Below are 20,980 nucleotides of genomic sequence, written 5' to 3' on the forward strand. Positions count from 1 at the left end.
CTTAAATTAACTAATATGCTAAATATATATTATAACTATTACATTGTCATGAATAATTGATTCAATACTACATGTCTGCAATGTACATATGAAATAAGCACTTCATTGTAGCAATTCAGATATCATTAACGTGCATACATAACTACATATTCATTACTATGTAATTCTTCAGTCTAATTAGATTATACTATTAGCCAGTTAGCAAATGTATCACTGTGCAGCTCGTCACAATGGTAGCCAAATCAAGACACATTGTAGCGATGAGCCAACTGGCATAAGTACCTTGACTATAAGCATGCTATATTGTCATCTGGCATCTAAGTAAAAGACATACATGAAATAGATTATTATTGTAACTTATGCAATAGCTGTATCAATCTAACTACATCTAAAACAACTTGTCATTATTATTTATATTGAACAGTAAAGGATCAATGTATTGGTGGCATGAATTTTGAAAGAAGACTATTAGATGCGATACAATGCTTTACAGCTTACAACTTTAGCAATAACATATATCTGACAAATCGATATGAATTTCATCAACGATCTAGTTGCATACAAGTGCATGCTACAATGCTGTCGCGGACAGTTGCGAACAACCACTGCTACAGAATGCCACAACACTAGTGCTGACATCTGTGTCTACAGGCTTCGTATGCTAATGTGCATAGTTAACTTTGTTCCGTGTGTATCCAGAAGCGACATGACAAGAATAGTGGATAAACGAGAGAAAGTCAACATTACGTGCATAAGGTTAGGCACGTACATGAGCTCCATAGCTAGTGTAAGCTAAGTTAACATGTCTAGCAAGCTAGCTGTTCAGTAACATGTCTACAATTGATGGTTGCTAAAGACTAAGATTACGCAATTGATCAGTACGAGTTGGATTTGACAGAGCATCACTCAATTATAAGGAACTACTCAATCATAGTAATGTTATAAACGAGTAAGTTTATTTAAGGTACATATACTTATAGTAATGAGCATGTTATAATGTTGAAGATTAGTTATTTAGTTATAATGCTTTATGAGATTGATTAGTGAACGAAATTTTAAGCTCCTTGTATTAACTTCTATAGGAACTCAAGTGAGCACACTTTATCTGAACAAATTATCTTAACCTATGTTAAGTCTAGTAACTGTACTCATTGACCTAATGTACGACAGTTTTGAGACTAACAGATGAAAGTCATTAGATATCATTATTGATATCTACTATTTTCACTTTCTAACGATTGCACACACGCAGCGTTACAATGAAGAGCAAATATACTAATCTCATTCATGACTGAATGACTATCTGCCATGCTTGGGATAGTCTTACTCGTTCAGTATACGATGAACATGAGTCATTGACAGGTAGTATGATATAATAAGATGATTCGTCATGTATAAACTATCATGTACTACAAGATTACTATTTATATTCCAATAAATGATTCATGAATTAGATATCAGTAGCATTGACTAAAAGCTCTTATTTACAGAATACAGTTCAATTCACTAGATATAGCTACTGAGTAATCAATATCAACAATCATTGATTATAAAGTAGGATAGTATACATCACAAAATGGTATGTATGATAGCTATATACCTGTACTAAGATATTAATATTAATATAATACTTATATGAAGTATTAGGAGAATTACTGTACGAAAGTATGTCGAGAAAACTCATTATTACAGCTTTATGAATCTATATGCTACATTGCATATTGTATTGAGGAATCAGTTATTAGTACATTTCTAACCAATTGTATGGTAAGAGCTATGAATCATGCTGACTTGAATACATGTCATGTTACAAGACCTTGAAGTAAAGAGACTAATGAGAAAGTATTAGCTTAAGTTATCGAAGATGAACATCATTTGTATCATATTACAACATAATGAATGCAGTAAACAATTGTTAATGTGAATATAGCTAAACTGATCTGCCATTTCACCAGGATGAATCCTAGTGCTGTACAGGCATCTGATTTGTCATGTGAGCTAATGAACGGCAAGGGAATGCCCATGGTAAAGGTCATGTGGAAGAATGTCATAAACTTACTGTACAATGCAGATTTCTGGTAAGGTCGAATTATTGAAAGAGTGCTTCATCAGTTGAATATGCATTCAGTCTGCGAGACTGAGAACTGTCGGTTGTTCATTGGTTTCGCAAGCGATGTTACAACGCCGATTCGAAGCCAACTGACTCCTGAGTACTCGACCGGATTGCTCTATGAGTCGATCTGGAGATCTCAGTCGACGTTACTGGTTGAATGATGGTCGCTCGAGAACGTACTCTTCGACTGCTAATCTGAACGTGGCTGAATGTAGCATGAAGACGTCGTGAACGTCGTGCAAGCGTCAGTATGAAGTATGCAGTAGATGCCAGAAGTTCGGATACGATCTCGAATATGGGCATTCAGGGAGCGTGTGCGAACACGGTCGCTTGAGCTGTGTGAGGGTTCAGACAGCCGAGCGTCATACTTTATCAGCACTGACTAGTTTCAGACCTTGGTCGAGAGCCTGTCGACTGACCTAGCTTTCAAAGCTGTTGCGAACTTAGGACTCATCTGGTCGAGAATGGAGCTGTACGATGGAGCTCAGATCAGTTGAGGGCTATGAGCGCGTTAGCTGGCTGAACAGTCTCGATCGTGTAGCGTCGAATGGGAGAAGAGTCCGAGTGCATCGATGTGAACCGTGGTCGTGACGTCTGTTGGCTAGGCGCTCATTGGAGCATGGAGCGCATAGTCACTATTAGCATTGCAGTAGTCTCAGTAAACAGCTGTTGAGCATGAGTAGGTTAGACACCTGTATGTTGAAAGAGCTGGACGTTGAGCTGCAGTCGAAGCTGGACAGTAATGCGTCACTCATGGACATTATGGAAGCAGACTGGATGAAGGACGGATCTGAAAATCCAGTGATAATACAGTGATGACAAGTGATGCTAGACTGAGACAGATGAACGCTCAGATAGACTAATACCAGTCTCAGAAGACGGTGGAACACTAGTCTAGAACATAAACATATGATCTGAAATTGCTAACACGATGCAATAATACGTATGAGTCAGATAATGTGAGACTGATTAAACATTAACAAGGAGTCCATCCAGCTTTTTTTTCCTACGCCGAAAACTGGAGCCTGTCCTTTATCCACTACTCTAATCATATTATTCGGATAAATACTGTTCGTGGAATATGAATGAGGAAAAAAAAAAACAACGCACGTCACCAGCTCTGCTGTTTTCTGGGTTTAGTCACGTGACATTTGCAAGCTTGGCCTTGAAATCATCGGTTGGATTGACCATTGACCCTATGCTGCACAGGATTCTACAAATAATAATAATAATAATAATAATAATAATAATAATAATAATAAATTTTAATAATACATTTTAATTGTAAGCGCCTTTCAAAACTCTCAATATCACTTCACAGTCACTGTATCAGTTTTACTGTGTGTGAGCAGCGGCAGCCACATGCGCCAGCATTCACTCAACCCGGAATAACTCAAATTGATTCAAAGCTAGATATCTAGCTAATATAGTTTATAGCGAGCTATCTAGATAGCCAGATAGCTAATAGATCGCACATAGATAGCTAGCTAGCATATGAGCAAAATTGATAACAACAGCAGTTTAAGACAAGAAAAAAAAACACTACAAATGAAATCATATGACAGCAAGAGTGTCTCAAATAATGTATAATATATAAATATGTAAAAGTTTTGCAAATATAAGGCACACCGCATTATAAGGCGCTACAGTCGAAACTAGGGGTACGCACTACTTCTTCTACTGGGGGAAATAGAGGCGATGGCTGCTGACAGTAGTTGCGAGTAAAAAGCTAGCTAGCTAGCTATTAGATAGCTAATAGATAGCCAGTCAGTTAGCCTGCTAGCGAATAGATAGCTAATAGAAACCCATCCGTTATATCGATATTCAAGGGAGTCCGAAAAAATATCGATATAACCGGGACTATCGATATATCCGACCCTATTTGCATGTAATTTTCTCCATGCGTGCATAGAAATAGTATCGATATAACCGGGACTATCGATATATCCGATATCGATATAACGAGACTTTACTGTATTTATCATTTTATTTATGGTTTTATAGTTCTGTGTATTGTTCTTTTGATTGTAAAGTGTCCTTCAGTGTTCAGAAAGCCGCTTGGAAATTAAATGTATTATTATTATTATTATTATTATTATTATTATTATTATTATTATTATTATTAGATATCCATCTAACCAGCTAGCCAGCTAATAGATAGCCAGCTAGCAGGATAGATAGCTAACAGATAGCCAGTTTGCTAGCTATAACATGCCAGCCAAGAAATTACTGGTTTGCTGATTAGGAGATTTAATGAATCAGCTCCAGTGTTGTGTTCAACACTGTGCTCCAGTGTTGTGTTCCAGTTTTAGGTACCAGAAATGTATTATTATTATGATTATTGGTGATGGGCCGGTTAATTGGCTAGCACAGAGGAGAGGTCTTTGGGTTCAATACCGACTCCGGCTTCCCTGTGTGGGGTATGCACGTTCTCCTCGGGCCTACGTGGGTTTGATCCCACATTCCAAGCAGGTTGTATTTGAGAAATTGTATTAAAATAAAGTCAAAAACAAAGAAAAAAAGGTTGAAAATACACCATTCATTAGTGGTGCGCCTTATACTCCGGTGCACCTTATACACCGGAAAATACGGTACATTACACAGATCTCGTAGTTTGTAACAAGTAATAGTAAGTATGTCACACATAAATGTCTCACAGATTATTTTTAACTACACACAATTACACAAGACAGTAAACTTCAACACCTGCTGGTCGTCACACATTCTCAGAACCATTTAACTCATTCACTGCCATTCACAAATTTATTCGGGAATTGAAAATATGACATAGAGCGCTATTGCCGAATTTGTTTGGGTTTTGGTTTTTCTTGCTTGGGGTGCCAATAAAGCACCGGCCAGACCTCTGATAATGTTTCCCTTCCACGAGGGGGCAGCATTTCTCTTTTTTTTCATGTTAACGGTTTGTTCCAGTTTCAGCTGTTGTTAAAGCGCTACATAAAACAATATGTACGTATTGCGTAGTATTTTGGACAGCCACCCTCATTTCAAGCTCATATAACTCCAGATTCATCTAATTTAGTAATTAACCATTTTTTAATGAAATAAGAGAGTCTAAGGTTTTTAACGCTGTATTGAATGTTTATGTCATCCTACAACTCAATATTCTGTGGATCCTGGATTTTGAGTGAAAATGACAAAAACCCTGGCAATGGAGTGGACACATTTTTTGCACGTTGCAACTAATGAGTTAAACATCGTCTGACTGATTTCAATGTCTGATATCATATTAAAACTCGATAGATCAATCTTGCAGATCACTTATTCCACAGCAGGTTCATAAATACATCCAATCAATCAAGACCGGCGAACAGAGGGGGTGGCTGGTACCACCTCACCTGGGTTCCGCCGCTGCATATGCGAAAGAGTATGTGGCATGGATGGACAGTGAGAATGTGTAAGTTATATACATATACAGTGATATCTTGGCTTATGAACTTAATTGGATCCCAGACAGAGTGTGTAAGGTGAAAAGTATGTATCCCCAAAATTTATTTCCCATAGGAAACTATTAAAATGAGAATAATCCGTTCCCAGGTCCCCAGAAAACATAATTTTCTACTTTCAAATTTTCTAAGGCTTAAAACTACACAAAATGTACCTTATTTTATGGATAATAAATGTGCTATGGTATTATAATTAAAGAAATATACTGGACTGTATAATAAAGTCGTTTTATTGACCTTTGTGATGGTCGTTGATAGATTGATGGAATGGAGTGGCCGGTTTCATCAGCATTAAACACTTGATGAGGAACGTAACCTTCTTCTTTCACCATCTTGAGGAATGATCCCTTGGAGGTGCTTTCTCTGCGATAATTTGACCTAGTTCCTCATCAATTTATTTCTGTTTAGCTGGGTTGATAGCTTTTTGCATCAAGTGTACAGATGGCTTGTGTGGGTTGTTTGTGGAACCTGATTTATGGGAATTTTAACCGTGCAGTCTACACTTTGCCGTTGAACTATCAAAGTTGAAACGAGTCCAAATTTCTATCCATTTTGTCACTCTCGCTCCGTCGTCTGCCTGTCTCTCTCATGTTTAAACCACCTCCCTTCACTGCTGCGTTCTTGACCAATCACGTGGCTTTAACTGAAGACCGGGGGTGGGGAATAGAGGACAAAAAAATGTCGGCAGCCATTTTCTTTGTTGGAGAATGACTTCACTCTCTCTCTGTCTGTAAACCCCCCCCCCCCCCCCACTGCTGCGTTCTTGACCAATCACATGGCTTTAACCGATGACTGGGGGCGGGGAATAGAGGACCAAAACAGGCCGGCTGCACTTTTCTTTTAGAAGAACGGGCTTGTTCGCCAACGACACATCACTCATTGTGGCAGCTCCGTGTGTATCACGAAAAATAGTATGTATGCCAAGGTAAAATTTTCATTAATTTAACATTCGTGAACTGAAAAGTTTGTAAGCCAAGGGGTTCGTAAACCGAGGCATCACTGTACATTGTATATAGATATTTGTTCTTTTTGACACCACCTTCCCCCGCCCCTTTCAATTTTGCTGCTGGAGATTGCAAATTTTCCCATTGTGGGACTATTGTAGGCTTTCTCATTCTGAAAAATAGTCTGCACTTATGTTATTCTTTTGAAACTCCAAAGAAAGGAATTAATAAAGCGTGATAACCCCGACGTGATCAGCACACCTTGGTCTGAAAGGGAATGTGAGAAAAATGGTGTTCAACGTGCAAATCAATTCAGCGTCCTTTGCTTTGTCTAGATGGAGCTCTCACAGGCATGCGAAAAATTGTTTTCAGATTTATTTTTCAAGAGAGTGGTGGTGTTCTTAGATGTGGACCCCCAGCAGGTTTTCACCAGTTTTTCCTGTACATGGTTGCTGCCGAAGCTTTTCCTGCCTCTGCCTGTGCTTTTGCCCCCCGTCTGACTTCGAGATGAAGCAAACGCCTTACGGGTGCGGCCGTTCTCCTGGAGCTGAATATAGACGGGTTCGGGAGGCGGGAGGGTTGACGCGGCCTGGACGCCGACCCGATTGACAGTCATTTTGGGAAAGAAAGAGGTCAGCAGGGACCTAAGTTCCCTTTGGAAGGTCTTGTTGAAGTAGAAGTAAATAAAGGGGTTATAGATATGAGAACTTTTGGCAAAGAGGGTAGGGAAAACAAAGCCCTCGGGAGCCATGTAGTGGTTCTCCTTGTGGAATATGAAGAGAAAGGACACAATGGCGTACGGCGCCCAGGCGATGACAAAGCCGAGACTTATGCAGAAAAACATCTGAGGGAGGAAATGGAGAGAAGGAAAAGATATTGGAGCTAACGAAGAGCAAATGAATGGCTTGTTTGGATGATGACAAACCATCCATCTATTGTGAATGAGAAAATATGGTTCAGGAGCGTGCTTGTATGTCAACAAAAAAGGTTTCTTCAGACGTCATCTGTATTTATTTAAAGGTGTCGGATGTTGCGCTCCTCATCCGAAGAGCTTCGTCAGTGAACTAAAGTTGTGCTGGTAACTATGGCCCTATATATTACCCTAATGGAGAGAGGTGGCGGTGCTCTGATAGGTCTCTACTCTAAGGTTGGGGGAGAAGTGGCTACGGTGTGGTCACTCCCTGAAGCCAATCTGATTACCTCCATTGTTCTATCCCTGGCTCTGATTTCACCTCATTAGTCAATCTGATTCTCCATAGAGGTAATCAGATTGGATGCCTCTCCATAGAGGTAATCAGATTGGAGCACGGCTACCTCTGTCCATTAGGGATATATATAGGGCCAGAGTTACCAGCACAACCTTAGTTTGCTGACGAAGCTCTTCGGATGAGGAGTGAATCGTCCGACACCTTCAAAGAAGTCCTGATGACGGCTGAAGAAACCTTTTCCTCGATAGACAACTCCTATACGACTGAGACCCTACATAGAAGCATGTTTGTATGAAAAGCAGATTTAACTTTTAAAAGTGAGATTTGACGATCTGGAACCGAAATTGTAAAAAAAAAAATTACAATTTCTTTCTGATAAGATGCAAATAAAATTGGAATACAGTAAAGTCTCGTTATATCGATATCGGATATATCGATAGTCCCGGTTATATCGATATTTTTTCGGACTCCCTTGAATATCGATATAACGAGACTTTACTGTATATGGAATTTTCATTTTGTGCCTTGAAATCTGCGTTTTAGATACAACCTGTTTTGAGGATGATTTTTTTTCATATGCTTTGACGAGCAAGCGCTTTATTGTGGCGGACAGAATGAATACATATTCTTTAAAAAAATCTCTTGATTGCCACTCTCAGTTTAAGTTCACGATTACAGTGATCCCCCGCTACTTTGCCGTTCGCTTATCACGGTTTCAGTGCATCGCACACTTTTTTTTTCAGGAGGAAAAAAGTTCAGAATTTAAAATAATGCTGAATGACTCGTAGGTTTTGTACATGGCTGTAGCTTGATTGCTTCCCAGCGCTGATGTCACCAAATGACAGCACGATATCCCATGATGTACATCCATGTGGATTGGCTGTGCATCTTCTCAGCCCCGGCCAGCACCCACCTCTGACTTATCACATGGGTTGTTATTATAAAGCTCTACTTCACTAATTATCGTCTAGCACGTGTGGTCCTGGTCCCCATTACCAGCGAAAAACGAGGGATTACCGTAAACTCAACAGTACAGTGATACCTCATTTTACGAACTTAATTGGTTCCCAGAAAGTGTGTGTAGGGCGAAAAGGTTGTCTGCCAACTATTTATTTCCCATAAGAAACCATTAAAAACAAGTTGTGACCATAATTTGTAAAATGGCTTCAAATGACTTCTACTGAGAGTATTTTACAAAGATTCCACCGCATAAAGGTAAATTTTACGTTTTAAGACTCGCTGTGAATATTCAGGAAGACTTGTTTTTGAGTTGGTGACGAGTCCGTACGTGACGTCACAGAAGGAACGCCCCTGACCGAAAAAAAGGACACATTGTAGCAGTCCTTCCATCACGTCAATGCATTTTGCTGTGTTTGTTTGGTCTGAAAACGTCACGTTGCACCAAAAAGAGCCAGAAGAGGGCGACCAAGCTCCATATAAGGAATTAATCAGCCTGTGGAAACAGGCTGATTAATTCTTCACAGGAGCTCGGTTGCCATTTTCTGCCTCTTTTTTGGTGATCCATTTCCCCCCAATGTTGCCTCAAAATGGAACGGAATAAATTATTTAATCGATTGCAAACATGTATGGTTTCCTCTTCAGAACTATTTGAATGATATTCATAACTGGATGTGTAACAAGAAAGCATATTCTCCGAATCTGAAGCCATTGTTTTGATTCTCCAGCAATGCCAGACGTCTTGGCGTGACATCACGAACTGGGGACGGGACTTTCCGAAAAAGCTCAATTTTTTGCAGATTTTGGACACTTTAAGTCATTTTTATTGGTGTTTTGCATTTGAATAAAAATATCATACTGCGTGTTTTTGGTATTTTAGATGCTATAAAACGTTTTTCTGATGTCAGTTAATAAACAAAAAAGTGACGTTGGTTGTCCTTTAAGGCTTAGAAAATTAGAAAGTAGAAAATTATGTTTTATGGGGACCTGGGAACTGATTATTCTTATTTTAATGGTTTCCTTTGGGAAATTTATTTTTGGGATACACACTTTTCACCTTACACACTCTGTCTGGGAACCAATTAAATTCATAAGCCAAGGTATCACTGTACCATGGAACAATTCAAAAGGCTCACCATGGAAAGTCGCTTCTCAGCACGCCGCAGATGGTTTTGGATGCCTTGGGCCGACAGGGAATAAGAGAAGCGAGACACCTTGTAGAGAATCTGGCAATGGGAGACCACGATGATCAAGACAGGAAGCAGCGTAAAGCACACGAAGGAGCAGATGACGTAGAAGGCGTCTTTGGCCGAGGTGTGGTAGCCTCGCCAGGCGATGGTGCAGGACAGTCCGTAAGGTTCGGGGACGTACTCGCCCCAACCGAAGAGCGGGAAGCTGGACCACACCGTAGCCACTAGCCAGATGATGCAGCACAGTAGTCTGATGTTGGCGGTCTGTAGCCATGCAGCTGCAAAAAAGGAAAATAACTGCTCTTGAATGATCTGCTTGTCTACTTTCCGTACAGCGTGTCCTAATCAAGACAATTACAGTCAACCGAAATAGCGACCTCTTGCCCTAAGCTTACTAAACCAACAGATAGTGATACCTTGGCTTACGAACTTAATTTGTTCCCAGACAGAGTGTGTGAGGCGAAAACTGTTTCTCCCAAAAATTAATTTCCAATAGGAAACCATTAAAATGAGAATAATCCGTTCCCAGGTCGCCATAAAACATAATTGTCTACTTGCTAATTTTTAAAGCCTTAAAACGTCACAAAATACACTTATTTTAAGTATAATAAATGTGCTATGGTATTATAATTAAAGAAATAAACTGTACTCCATACTAAACTGTATAATACCCTTTGTGACCTACCTTTGTGATGGTCGTTGATGGCTTGATGGAATGAAGTGGTCGGTTTCATCAGCATTAAACACTTGATGAGGAACGTAACCTTCTTTCACCGTCTTGAGGAAAGATCCCTTGTAGGTGCTTGCTCTGTGATAATTGTATCTAGTTCATCATCAATTGTGTTCTGTTTAGCTGGGTTGATAGCTTTTGTGTGCAGATGGCTTTTGCGGGTTGTTTGTGGAGCCTGATTGATGGGATATTTTAACCTTGCAGTCCACACTCTGCCTTTGAACTATCAAAGTTGAAACTCTCACTGTCGTCTGACTGTCTCTTTAATGTTTAAACCACCCCCCTCACTGCTGCGTTCTTGACCAATCACATGGCTTTAACCGAAGACTGGGAGCGGGGAATAGAGGACAAAAACAGTCGGCTGCCATTTTGTTGTCACTCATTGAGGCAGCTCCGTGTATGATAAAAAGTTTGTATGCCAAGGTAAAATGTTCATAAATGTAAGGTTCGTAAACTGAAAAGTTTGTAAGCCAAGGGGTTCGTGAACCGAGGTATCACTGTAGTTTGTTTCAGGGCTGTGGAAAGAAAATACAATGCATGCTGTGTAATTAATCACACCCAAACTGGTTGAACGTGAAAACACAGGAAGGTCTATATTAACTCATTCACTGCCATTCCAGAATTTATTTGGCAATTGGAAAGCATGACGTAGAGCACCAAATAAGTTAAAAATGTTTTTTTACTGATGAAAGAAGAGTATAAATTATTATTATAACGTTTCTTACGCTGCATTGATTTCCCCTATCGAAGTGGTGCGTACCCACAGTTTCAACTGTAGTACCTTATAGTGTGGTGTGCCTTATAATTGGAAAACTTTTAGATATTTATATATTATATTTAAGACACTCTTGCTGTCATATGATTTCATTTGTAGTGTTTTTTTTTCTTGCCTTAAACTGCCGTTATTATTAATTTTGCTCATATGCTAGCTAGCTATCTATTTGCTATATGTTTGCTCTCTATTAGCTATCTGGCTAGCTGGCTGGCTAGCTAGCGAGCTATTAGCTGGCTGGCTATCTTGCTAGCTATCTGGCTAGCGATCTATTAGCTAAGTATTAGCTATGTAGCTTTCTATCAGAGTTATTCCGGGTTGAGTGAACGTTGGCGCGTGTGGCTGCCGTTGCTCACCCACAGAAAAACTCATTTGCTGACTGTAAAGTGACCATGAGAGTTTTGAAAGGCGCTTATAAATGAAATGTATTCTCATTATTATTATTATTATTATTATTATTATTATTATTATTATTATTATTATTATTATTATTATTATTTAGTCCTAAAAGTCAATATTCTATGGGTTCTGAAATTTAAATGAAAATGACAAAAACCCTGGCACTGGAGTGGACACATTTTTGCACATCATCTGGCAGTGAATGAGTTGAGATTCAAACCTGGGTAGTGCAAATCATTCATGCAGTATTACTCCAAAGTTCATGATATTTCACTACATTAAATACCCACCATAAACCATGCTGTAGCATGTTTTAACGTAGCGGATGAAGCTGATGGCGGCGATGGTGAACATGCTGCACAGGCCAAAGATATAGCAGCCAAAGCCGTAGTAGATGCACGTGAGAGATTCCCCCAACCACGCGTGGTGGAAGGATGACAAGATGGAAAGCGGGTAGAAGAAGATGCAGCACAGGAAGTCCACCACGGCCAGGTTCACACACAGAAGTTCAGAGTCCACCATCTTCTTGCGGCGACGATAGCAGATCACCAGAACTATGCCGTTACCCACAGCTGATAGCAACACTGGGGCAGTCCAAAACAAGATTAGATAAAACAAAAATAACAATAACAAAACAATAACAATCGTAATAATAATCTTCTTCTTCTTTTCCTTTCAGCTTTTCCCTTCGAGGGGTCGCCACAGCAAATCAGTGTCCTCCATCTTGAGAGGTTTGATCCGCATGTTTGTTATTATAATAATAATAATAATAATAATAATAATAATAATACATTTCCTTTATAAGCGCCTTTCAAAACCCTCAAGGTCACTTTAAAGTCACAGGATAAGTTTTCCTGTGGGTGAGCAGCGGCAGCCACACGCGCCAGGGTTCACTCAACACTGAATAACTCAAATAGATAGAAAGCTAGCTAGCTAATAGATAGCTAATAGCTAGAATCTATCTATCTATCTATCTATCTATCTATCTATCTATCTAGCAGTGCTAGATAGATAGCCAATAGCTAGATATATAGCTAGCTAGCTGGATTGCCAACAGACAGCAATTTGATAGCTAGCTAGGTAGCCAGCCTGATAGCCAGCCAGATAGCTAGCTAGATATCCAGATAGCCAGCTAGATAGATAGATAGCCGGATTGCTAGATAAGTAAAAATAAGTGAAGAGAGGAAACTTTTCACACATGCACCACCGTTAGTTACTTCAGAGCAATAACCAGGGTGTGTTTTACATTTAACTTAGTAATGCTATTTTATGGATGTATATAGTTTTTAAGAAGAACACAGTGGTTGCCAACCTCTCTCACAAACGTACACTATTATGTGTTGTCAGTATTATGTGTTGAGCTTTTGTTTGAAAACAAGACTAAAGAAGAAAATCCATCCTCTAAGTGCATTGATTCAGTGTGGGGTTTGGGGGTGGGTGGGCATTAATTCATTCACTGCCATTCACGAATTTATTAGGGAATTGAAAATATGACGTAGAGGGCCATTCCTGATTTTTTTTCTTCGGGTTTTGTTATTCCTGGTTAGGGTGCCAATAGAGTGCTGGCCATGGCCTCTGTGTTTTTCCCTTCCACAAGGGGCAGCATTTCCCTTATTTTCATATTAGCGCTTTGTTCCAGCTTCAGTTGTTGTTAAAGCGCGATATAAACCAATATGTATGTACTGTATTGCATTGTATTTTGGATAGACACCCTTATTTTAAGCTCATTTAACTCCAGATCCATGTAATTTAGCAATTAACCTTTTTTATGAAATAAGAGTGTAAGGTTTCACACGCTGTATTGAATGTTTATGTGGTCCTAAAACTCAATATTCTGTGGGTCCTGGATTTTGAGTGAAAATGACAAAAACCCTGGCACCGCAGTGAACACATTTTTTCATGTTTGGCAACGAATGAATCTGACCGATTTCGATGTCTAACATCATCTTATAACTCTGGCACTATAAAAACCAATACGTATGGATTGCATTTCATTTTGGACAGTTGCCCTCATTTCAAAGTCAAATAACTCCAGACCCATGTAATGGAGGAATGAACATTTTTTTCTGGTAAAAGCATCGAATGCTTATATAGTCTTACAACTCAATATTCTGTGGGTCCTGGCATTCGAGAGACAATGCCAAAAACCCTGGCACTGGAGTGGACACATTTTTGCACGCCTGGCAGTGAATGAGTTAAGAATGAAATAATTTTCATTTAAGAAATGAATCCATTACCTGTTAGAGGTTTTTTTCAACCCCACTTGGTCCATAAAACATCAATATAGAATTTATAAGTTTCACAGATACAAAAATAACATATATATTTGTCACATGATAAATAGGCTACACTATCACATGAGGAATTTAATTTTCATTAAAAAAATGACACATTGCACAAAGACTAACATAGAAAAATAAAATATCCAGCAAATGTAATAAATTGATGCCAATTTCCAAAAAGTGTGATGAGCAAGGATGATACCATCAAATCTAAATTGCTTGAATGTGAAATAAATAAAAGGGGGCGATGCACATACCCACTGAGAGGATGGCAAGTCCCACGCATATGTCAGCGGCGGCGCTCAACTTGGACGTGAACAAAGTGTTGGTGAGGTTCTCCCAAGTGTAGTTCGTGGAGCTCCGTTCCAACATCTCTGGTTGATAGAGGAAATATAGAGAATGAACTCTTACATATACTGCATTATTTGCTAGCCACATGATCTCCTCCAAGGCGCGTGATTTGTCGCCAGGGAAACTGCACTACTTGGTAACATGCGTAAAGGGGAAAATCCTTTGAAGTAATCAATTAGTTTAAAATCGTAATGGCAATGTTGTCGTTGCTTGACAATCGCATACAGGGATGAGCAACTTGAAAATTTAGAGGGGAAGATAATTCTTCATCAGTGGTAGTCGGGTGGCAGGGGGGGGGGGGGGTCCAGGCACTTCCTAATGTGATGGATGACAAAAATGTTATTTTAAACATGCACAAAATACATAATGAAAATAGATAGATAGATAGATAGATAGATAGATAGATAGATAGATAGATAGATAGATAGATAGATAGATAGATAGATAGATAGATAGATAGATAGATAGATAGATAGATAGATAGATAGATAATGTACTTCATGGATCACACAAATTTCAATGCATGGAAGAAACACCCACTATAACTGACCACAAATGGTTTAAAGCAAATTAAAAAAAAAAAAAACTAATCACATACTCATAGACGCAAGCTTGCTTATTTTTACAAAAATAAATAACCTCAAAATTGTAATATTAATGCTGTCATATTTTTGTCCTGCATGTCATTACAGACCCACAATACATAAGGCCATCTCAGAGTGCGGTATAATCCTGTGTTTTTAACAGTCCTCTGCACTGTAACGTAAGTGAAATAAGTCAACTAAATAGAATTAAATAAATGTGTGATACACACAACAGGACAGTATTTCATTCATAAGATCACTGAAGTGCATCTCACCACACGAATGATGCTCAAGTGACATTGAAGCGCGACAGATCACAGTAAACCTCCAAAATGTTTACATCTTGAACTGGTTATTATCACGAGCCTGACAACCCGAATCCACTTTCTGTCTTTCTGCACCAAATCAACGATGGAGCGTCGCAAACGATTTACAGGCGAAATCAACACGACGCACAGTATGAATTACATCGCCCTCTTGCGGCCATTATCCTGTACTACTGCTGCTGGGAGTAAAAACACAAGCGTGTTCTATACTTGGGGTAGAAAGATAGAGTATGACTTTATTTCATGAAGAAACCTCGAGAAAAAAAAAATATCTGAGCTTACAAAACAGGTTCCATTCATTTTTCACCTCAAACGACTAAGCTTAAACATTACAGACGTTGGAATGCTGGACTGACAAAAAAGGCATCAGAGAAACTGGAAATAAAATAATCTATTCAAAGTGGAAAAAAAACAGGTGAAGACAGCCCATTTAAAAATAAATGCACCCTGACGCAACCTCTACGATCTTGGTGTTTCTTAAAGGACAACCGACACCATTTTTTTTGTTTCCTAACTGACATCAGAAAAACGTTTTATAGCATCTAAAATACCCAAAACACACAGGCTGATGTTTTTAGTCAAAAGAAAAACACCAATAAAAATGACTTAAAGTGTCCCAAAACTACCTCAAAATGACCTCGGAGATTCCGAGTTTCAGAAGATCCCTCCCCCTTGTTCGTGACGTCACACCAGGAAGTCTTCACCTTGCTCTAGAATCAAAACAATGGCTTCAGATTCGGAGAGGATGCTTTCTTGTTACTCATCCAGTTATGAATATGATTCAAATAGTTCTGAAGAGGAAAGCATAAATGTTTGCAATCGATTAAAGAAGTCCTTCCGGATCATTTTGAGGTGTCTGGGCTCCAATGTAGCGTCCCGGGAAATGCACAAAATGGCGCCCAAGCTCCGTTGGAAATGGGCTGATTTGTCTGCTGGGAATTTGTGTCAACTCGTATCAAATAGTAGTCTTGGTGCAACACACAACAATTCACCATCACGTTATTTGTGTTTCACTTCTAATTTCACCATCAACACGAAGTTTTCAGACCAAACAAAGTACCCAAAATGCATTATGTGTCGCTTTCTCGGTCAGGGGCGTTCCAGACGTGACGTCACGTCAGGAATCGTCACCAACTCGAAAACAAGACTTCCTGAATATTCAGCGCGAGTCTTAAAACGTAAAATATAGCTATATGCGGTGGTATCTTTGTAAAAATGCTCAGTAGAAGTCATTTGAAGTGATTTTACAAATAATGAACACAACTTGTCCGGAGGCGTCGGTTGTCCTTTAAATCTGAATTGCTGAATTCCAGTCCTCCGTGGCTCCGTCCTCTCTTCCAACTGTGGGACGTGTACACCGAATACAACAGGAGTGGACACAAAAAAAGTCAACAATATACTGTCGGTAACATCAAATCTTTTCTGTGAGGCGTTTACAGTCACTCAAAGTTTTATAAAATTCTGCACCCCCCTCCGCCCAATCTTTGTTCATCCCTTCCGGAGACAACATCTGAGTCCATTCAGCTGGCAGGTAGATTGCTCTCACTGGCTGCCCCGGTTATTGTTATTGCTATTCTTGTTGTTGTTCTGGACACTTAGAAGCTTGTGGCTGTTGTTCTGTTCTAGTGTGCTGTTGCTGAGCCTCAGTTCGTCCAGCTTCCTCCACAGCTCGTCGCGCTCCTGCTCCTTCTTCTTCTCCCTGGAGTGGGGAAAAAAAGCGCAGTCAAACCAGGAAAAAGTGAAAGTTTTACTTTCTGCACCCAGCCGGTGCACTTCCTGATTTCCTTTTAGTTAACGATATTGGAAAAATAAATAACATTGCATTATTTTTTGTTTCACATAAATGTTTTGGTTTTCTTGTGTTTTGATATTTCCCAATGTGAATTTAAGAAATAAAAGAGTAATTTAAAACAATAAACCAATTGGTATACAGTGATACCTTGGCTTATGAAACTAATTGGTTCCCAGACAGTAAGGCGAAAAGTGTGTATCCCCAAAAATAATTTCCCACAGAAAACAATTAAAATGAGAATAATCCGTTCCCAGGTCCCCATAAAACATAATTTTCTCCTTTCTAATTTGCGAAGCCTTAAAACTACAGAAAATATATCTTATTTTATGCATAATAAATGTGTGAGGTATTATAATTAAAGAAATAAACTGTATTGTATAATAAAGTCGTTTTATTTACCTTTGTGATGGTCGGTGATGATTTGATGAAATGGAGTTCACCATTAAACACTAGATGAGGAACGTTGCCTTCTTCTTTCTTTTTCATTTTATCTTGTACCTCACCAATTGTGTTCTGTTTAGCTGGGTTGATAGCTTTTGCATCAAGTGCACAGATGGCTTGTGCGGGTTATTTGTGGAGCATAATTGATGGGACTTTTAACCTTGCAGTCTACTCTTGTAGACTGCAAGTTTGGTAGATTCCAAACTTCACTGTTTTGTATCCATTTTTTCACTCTCTGTCGTCTGCCTCTCTTGGATTGGATTTGCCTTTATTAGTCTCGCAGTGGAGACATTTACATTTCACAGCAGCAAAGTGATGATAGGAATGAAAGTAGAAAAACAAAATGCATGAGCTGCTGGAAAGGCAGCCACTCTCGCGGCGCCGTCTTAAATTCAAAAGAACAAAAAAAAAAACATATAAAAATATAAAATATATAAAAAATATATACTCATAAATTTAACGTTCGTAAACCGAAAAGTTCGTAAGCCAAGGGGTTCGTAAACCGAGGTATCACTGTACTGGCATATTTGTATGATTAAACAAAAGTACCGTATTTTCCGGTGTAAAAGGTGCACCGGAGTATAAGGCGCACCGTATTTTAAAACCTTTTCCATTTATAAGGTGTACCAGACTATACGGCGCACCGTCAATGAATTTAAAAAGTTTTCCAAATATAAGGCACAATACATTATAAGGTGCTACAAAAGAGGCTGGGGTTGCGCACTACTATTTCTAGCGCTAACATGGAAAAAGGGGAAATGCTGCCCCTTCGTGGAAGGGAAAAAAACACAGAGGTCTGGCCAGCACTTTATCGGCACCCCAAGCAAGAAAAATCAAAACCCGAACAAATTCGGGAATGGCAGTGAATCCGCTGAATGCATCAGACAATGTGCGACGACAAGTGTGCTTAAAAAATAAATAATAATAATACTAATAATAATAGTAATAATAATAATGATAAATAAAAACATCTATAAGACATTTATGTGTGACAGACTTACTATTACTTATTACAAGCTACATCTGTGTACTGTACCGTATTTTCTGGTGCATAAGGCGAACCGGAGTATAAGGCGCACCACCAATGCATGGTGTATTCTCAAACTTTTTCCATATACAGTGAGACCTCAACTTACGGAGGTTGTTTGACAAATTGTATTAAAATAAAGTCAGCAGGAACAAAATGTAAAACATCAAAATGATCTGAATGGAAAAATTACAAAGTAGCAAAAGAAGACCAAAAGTAAAAGCCCGCCAAGGTTAAACAAACACGTACACGATGCATGCTGCAACCAAGCAGCAAACAAACAATGAATCGGCACCGGATGATCGTGCCAGGTGTCCTTTTAAGTGTCATTGATTTTAACGACCAGCACCTGCGAGGCTGCCGGCAGGGCTGACGTCGCTACCCGCTGGTCGCCAATCTGATCGGGACGACCAGCACCTGTGCAGGTGCAGGCGGGGCTGACAGCGCCCCCCGTTGGTCGCCAACCAGATCATGACAGTACCCCCCCTTCAAGGGGCTGCTTCCAGAAGTCCCAACAGTCTCCCAAAAAGGTCCACTCGCCAGGGAACGGTCGGTGGAGAGGGCAACCGCTGCCTCTCCAGCACACGACGGGCGGCGGCCTGATGGGAACGGGACTCGGCCTGGGGTAGACGAAGACGCGGCACGGATCGTCGTGGGCGTGAGTGCGATCCCTCTCGCACGGTCACGCGACGGCGCATGGCTCTGCGTGGACGTCGAACTGCCAGGCGCAGAATGGCACCCCGTACGGCCGTATGGGACCAGGTCTCGGCCGGACGCCGACGTGGGCGTGAACTGCCCGGCTCCGGGGGAACGAGACCAGTCCAGAGCCGCTCCGGGATCCAGCGGTGAGTGGGGTCTCGGACTGACATTGACGCGGACGTTGCACGGCTCGTCGTGGATGAGACTCAATTCGTCATGCACGACGACAGCGTGGCTGGACGTGGGCGTGCAATGCCAGTCACCCAGGGTCACCCTGGACGGCCACCTGGAAGGAGGTCTCGGCCGGGCGTTTACGTGGACGTTGCGGCTCGTCGAGTGACGCGATTCAAACGCGACGAGGCTTGCGCTAACGTGGACGTAGCATAGCCAGGCACAGGGTGGAAATGAGACGGGTCCGATGTACCTGCGGGATCCGATAGTTGGCCGATTCATTCTGTCACGTTTTGCGAGGTGGTGATGGCGGGTTCGGATCCCAAAAAGCAGGCAGGAGGGAGCAGGAGGTTGTTTGACAAATTGTATTAAAATAAAGTCAGCAGGAACAAAATGTAAAACATCAAAATGATCTGAATGGAAAAAATACAAAGTAGCAAAAGAAGACCAAAAGTAAAAGCCCGCCAAGGTTAAACAAACACGTACACGATGCATGCTGCAACCAAGCAGCAAACAAACAATGAATCGGCACCGGATGATCGTGCCAGGTGTCCTTTTAAGTGTCATTGATTATAACGACCAGCACCTGCGAGGCTGCCGGCAGGGCTGACGTCGCTACCCGCCAATCTGATCGGGACGACCAGCACCTGCGCAGGTGCAGGCGGGGCCGACGGCAACCCCCGTTGGTCGCCAACCAGATAATGACAGTACCCCCCCTTCAAGGGGCTGCTTCCAGAAGTCCCAACAGTCTCCCAAAAGGTCCACTCGCCAGGGAACGGTCGGTGGAGAGGGCAACCGCTGCCTCTCCAGCATACGACAGGCGGCGGCCTGATGGGAACGGGACTCGGCCTGGGGTGGACGAAGACGCGGCACGGATCGTCGTGGCCGTGAGTGCGATCCCTCTCGCACGTTCACGCGACGGCGCATGGCTCTGCGTGGACGTCGAACTGCCAGGCGCAGAATGGCACCCCGTACGGCCGTATGGGACCAGGTCTCGGCCGGAGGCCGACGTGGGCGTGAACTGCCCGGCTCCGGTGGAACGAGACCAGTTCAGAGCCGCTCCGGGATCCAGCGGTGAGTGGGGTCTCGGACTGGCGTTGACACGGACGTTGCACGGCTCGTCGTGGATGAGACTCAATTCGTCATGCACGACGACAGCGTGGCTGGACGTGGCCGTGCAATGCCAGTCACCCAGTTTCACCCTGGACGGCCACCTGGAAGGAGGTGTCGGCCGGCCGTTTACGTGGACGTTGCGGCTCGTCGAGTGATGCAATTCAAACTCGACGAGGCTTGCGCTAACGTGGACGTAGCATTGCCAGGCACAGGGTGGAAATGAGACGGGTCCGATGTACCTGCGGGATCCGATGGTAGGCCGATTCATTCTGTCAGGGTTTTGCGAGGTGGTGATGGCGGGTTCGGATCCCAAAAAGCAGGCAGGAGGGAGCAGGAGGTTGTTTGACAAATTGTATTAAAATAAAGTCAGCAGGAACAAAATGTAAAACATTAAAATGATCTGAATGGAAAAATTAC

The 20,980-nt window shown here is 41.1% G+C and overlaps 2 protein-coding genes across 5 annotated transcripts in view; both read right to left on the reverse strand.

Moving 5' to 3' along the window:
- Positions 1 to 6,340: 6,340 nt before the first annotated feature.
- On the reverse strand, positions 6,341 to 15,394 carry opn8c (opsin 8, group member c). Of its 3 annotated transcripts, XM_089022336.1 has the most exons (5): positions 15,270 to 15,394; positions 14,317 to 14,431; positions 12,068 to 12,361; positions 9,823 to 10,154; positions 6,341 to 7,365 (listed from the first exon to the last, which is right to left on the reverse strand). In XM_089022336.1, the coding sequence occupies exons 2-5, from the start codon at positions 14,429 to 14,431 to the stop codon at positions 6,853 to 6,855; spliced, it is 1,254 nt and encodes a 417-aa protein (XP_088878462.1). In that variant the 5' UTR covers positions 15,270 to 15,394; the 3' UTR covers positions 6,341 to 6,852. The 3 variants fall into 3 exon arrangements, with proteins under 3 accessions (XP_088878462.1, XP_088878461.1, XP_088878463.1); XM_089022335.1 differs by lacking the exon at positions 15,270 to 15,394 and having other exon boundaries at positions 14,317 to 14,528; XM_089022337.1 differs by lacking the exons at positions 12,068 to 12,361; positions 15,270 to 15,394 and having other exon boundaries at positions 14,317 to 14,528.
- A 135-nt stretch (positions 15,395 to 15,529) lies between these two features.
- Positions 15,530 to 20,980, reverse strand: part of ppp2r5a (protein phosphatase 2, regulatory subunit B', alpha isoform) — a 38,486-nt gene continuing 33,035 nt past the window's right edge. For both annotated transcript variants that reach the window (XM_089022333.1, XM_089022332.1), the window contains one exon: positions 15,530 to 17,019. In XM_089022333.1, coding sequence (XP_088878459.1) covers positions 16,863 to 17,019 — 157 coding nt within the window. In that variant the 3' untranslated portion in view covers positions 15,530 to 16,862. The remainder of the gene's footprint in view (positions 17,020 to 20,980) is intronic.

Source organism: Hippocampus bargibanti, linkage group LG19 (genome assembly GCF_051943395.1).
Source record: "Hippocampus bargibanti isolate YZ-2025 linkage group LG19, ASM5194339v1, whole genome shotgun sequence".
Lineage (NCBI taxonomy): Eukaryota > Metazoa > Chordata > Actinopteri > Syngnathiformes > Syngnathidae > Hippocampus > Hippocampus bargibanti.

What these genes read in the sequence shown, in the direction of transcription:
- opn8c (XM_089022335.1), bottom strand. Translation starts at nt 14,497, where the DNA reads ATGTGGCTAGCAAATAATGCAGTATATGTAAGAGTTCATTCTCTATAT. An exon ending in ACTTGCCATCCTCTCAGTGG is followed by an intron (nt 12,362 to 14,316) that starts GTATGTGCATCG and finishes GGACTGCCCCAG; the next exon opens with TGTTGCTATCAGCTGTGGGT. An exon ending in ATGCTACAGCATGGTTTATG is followed by an intron (nt 10,155 to 12,067) that starts GTGGGTATTTAA and finishes CCTTTTTTGCAG; the next exon opens with CTGCATGGCTACAGACCGCC.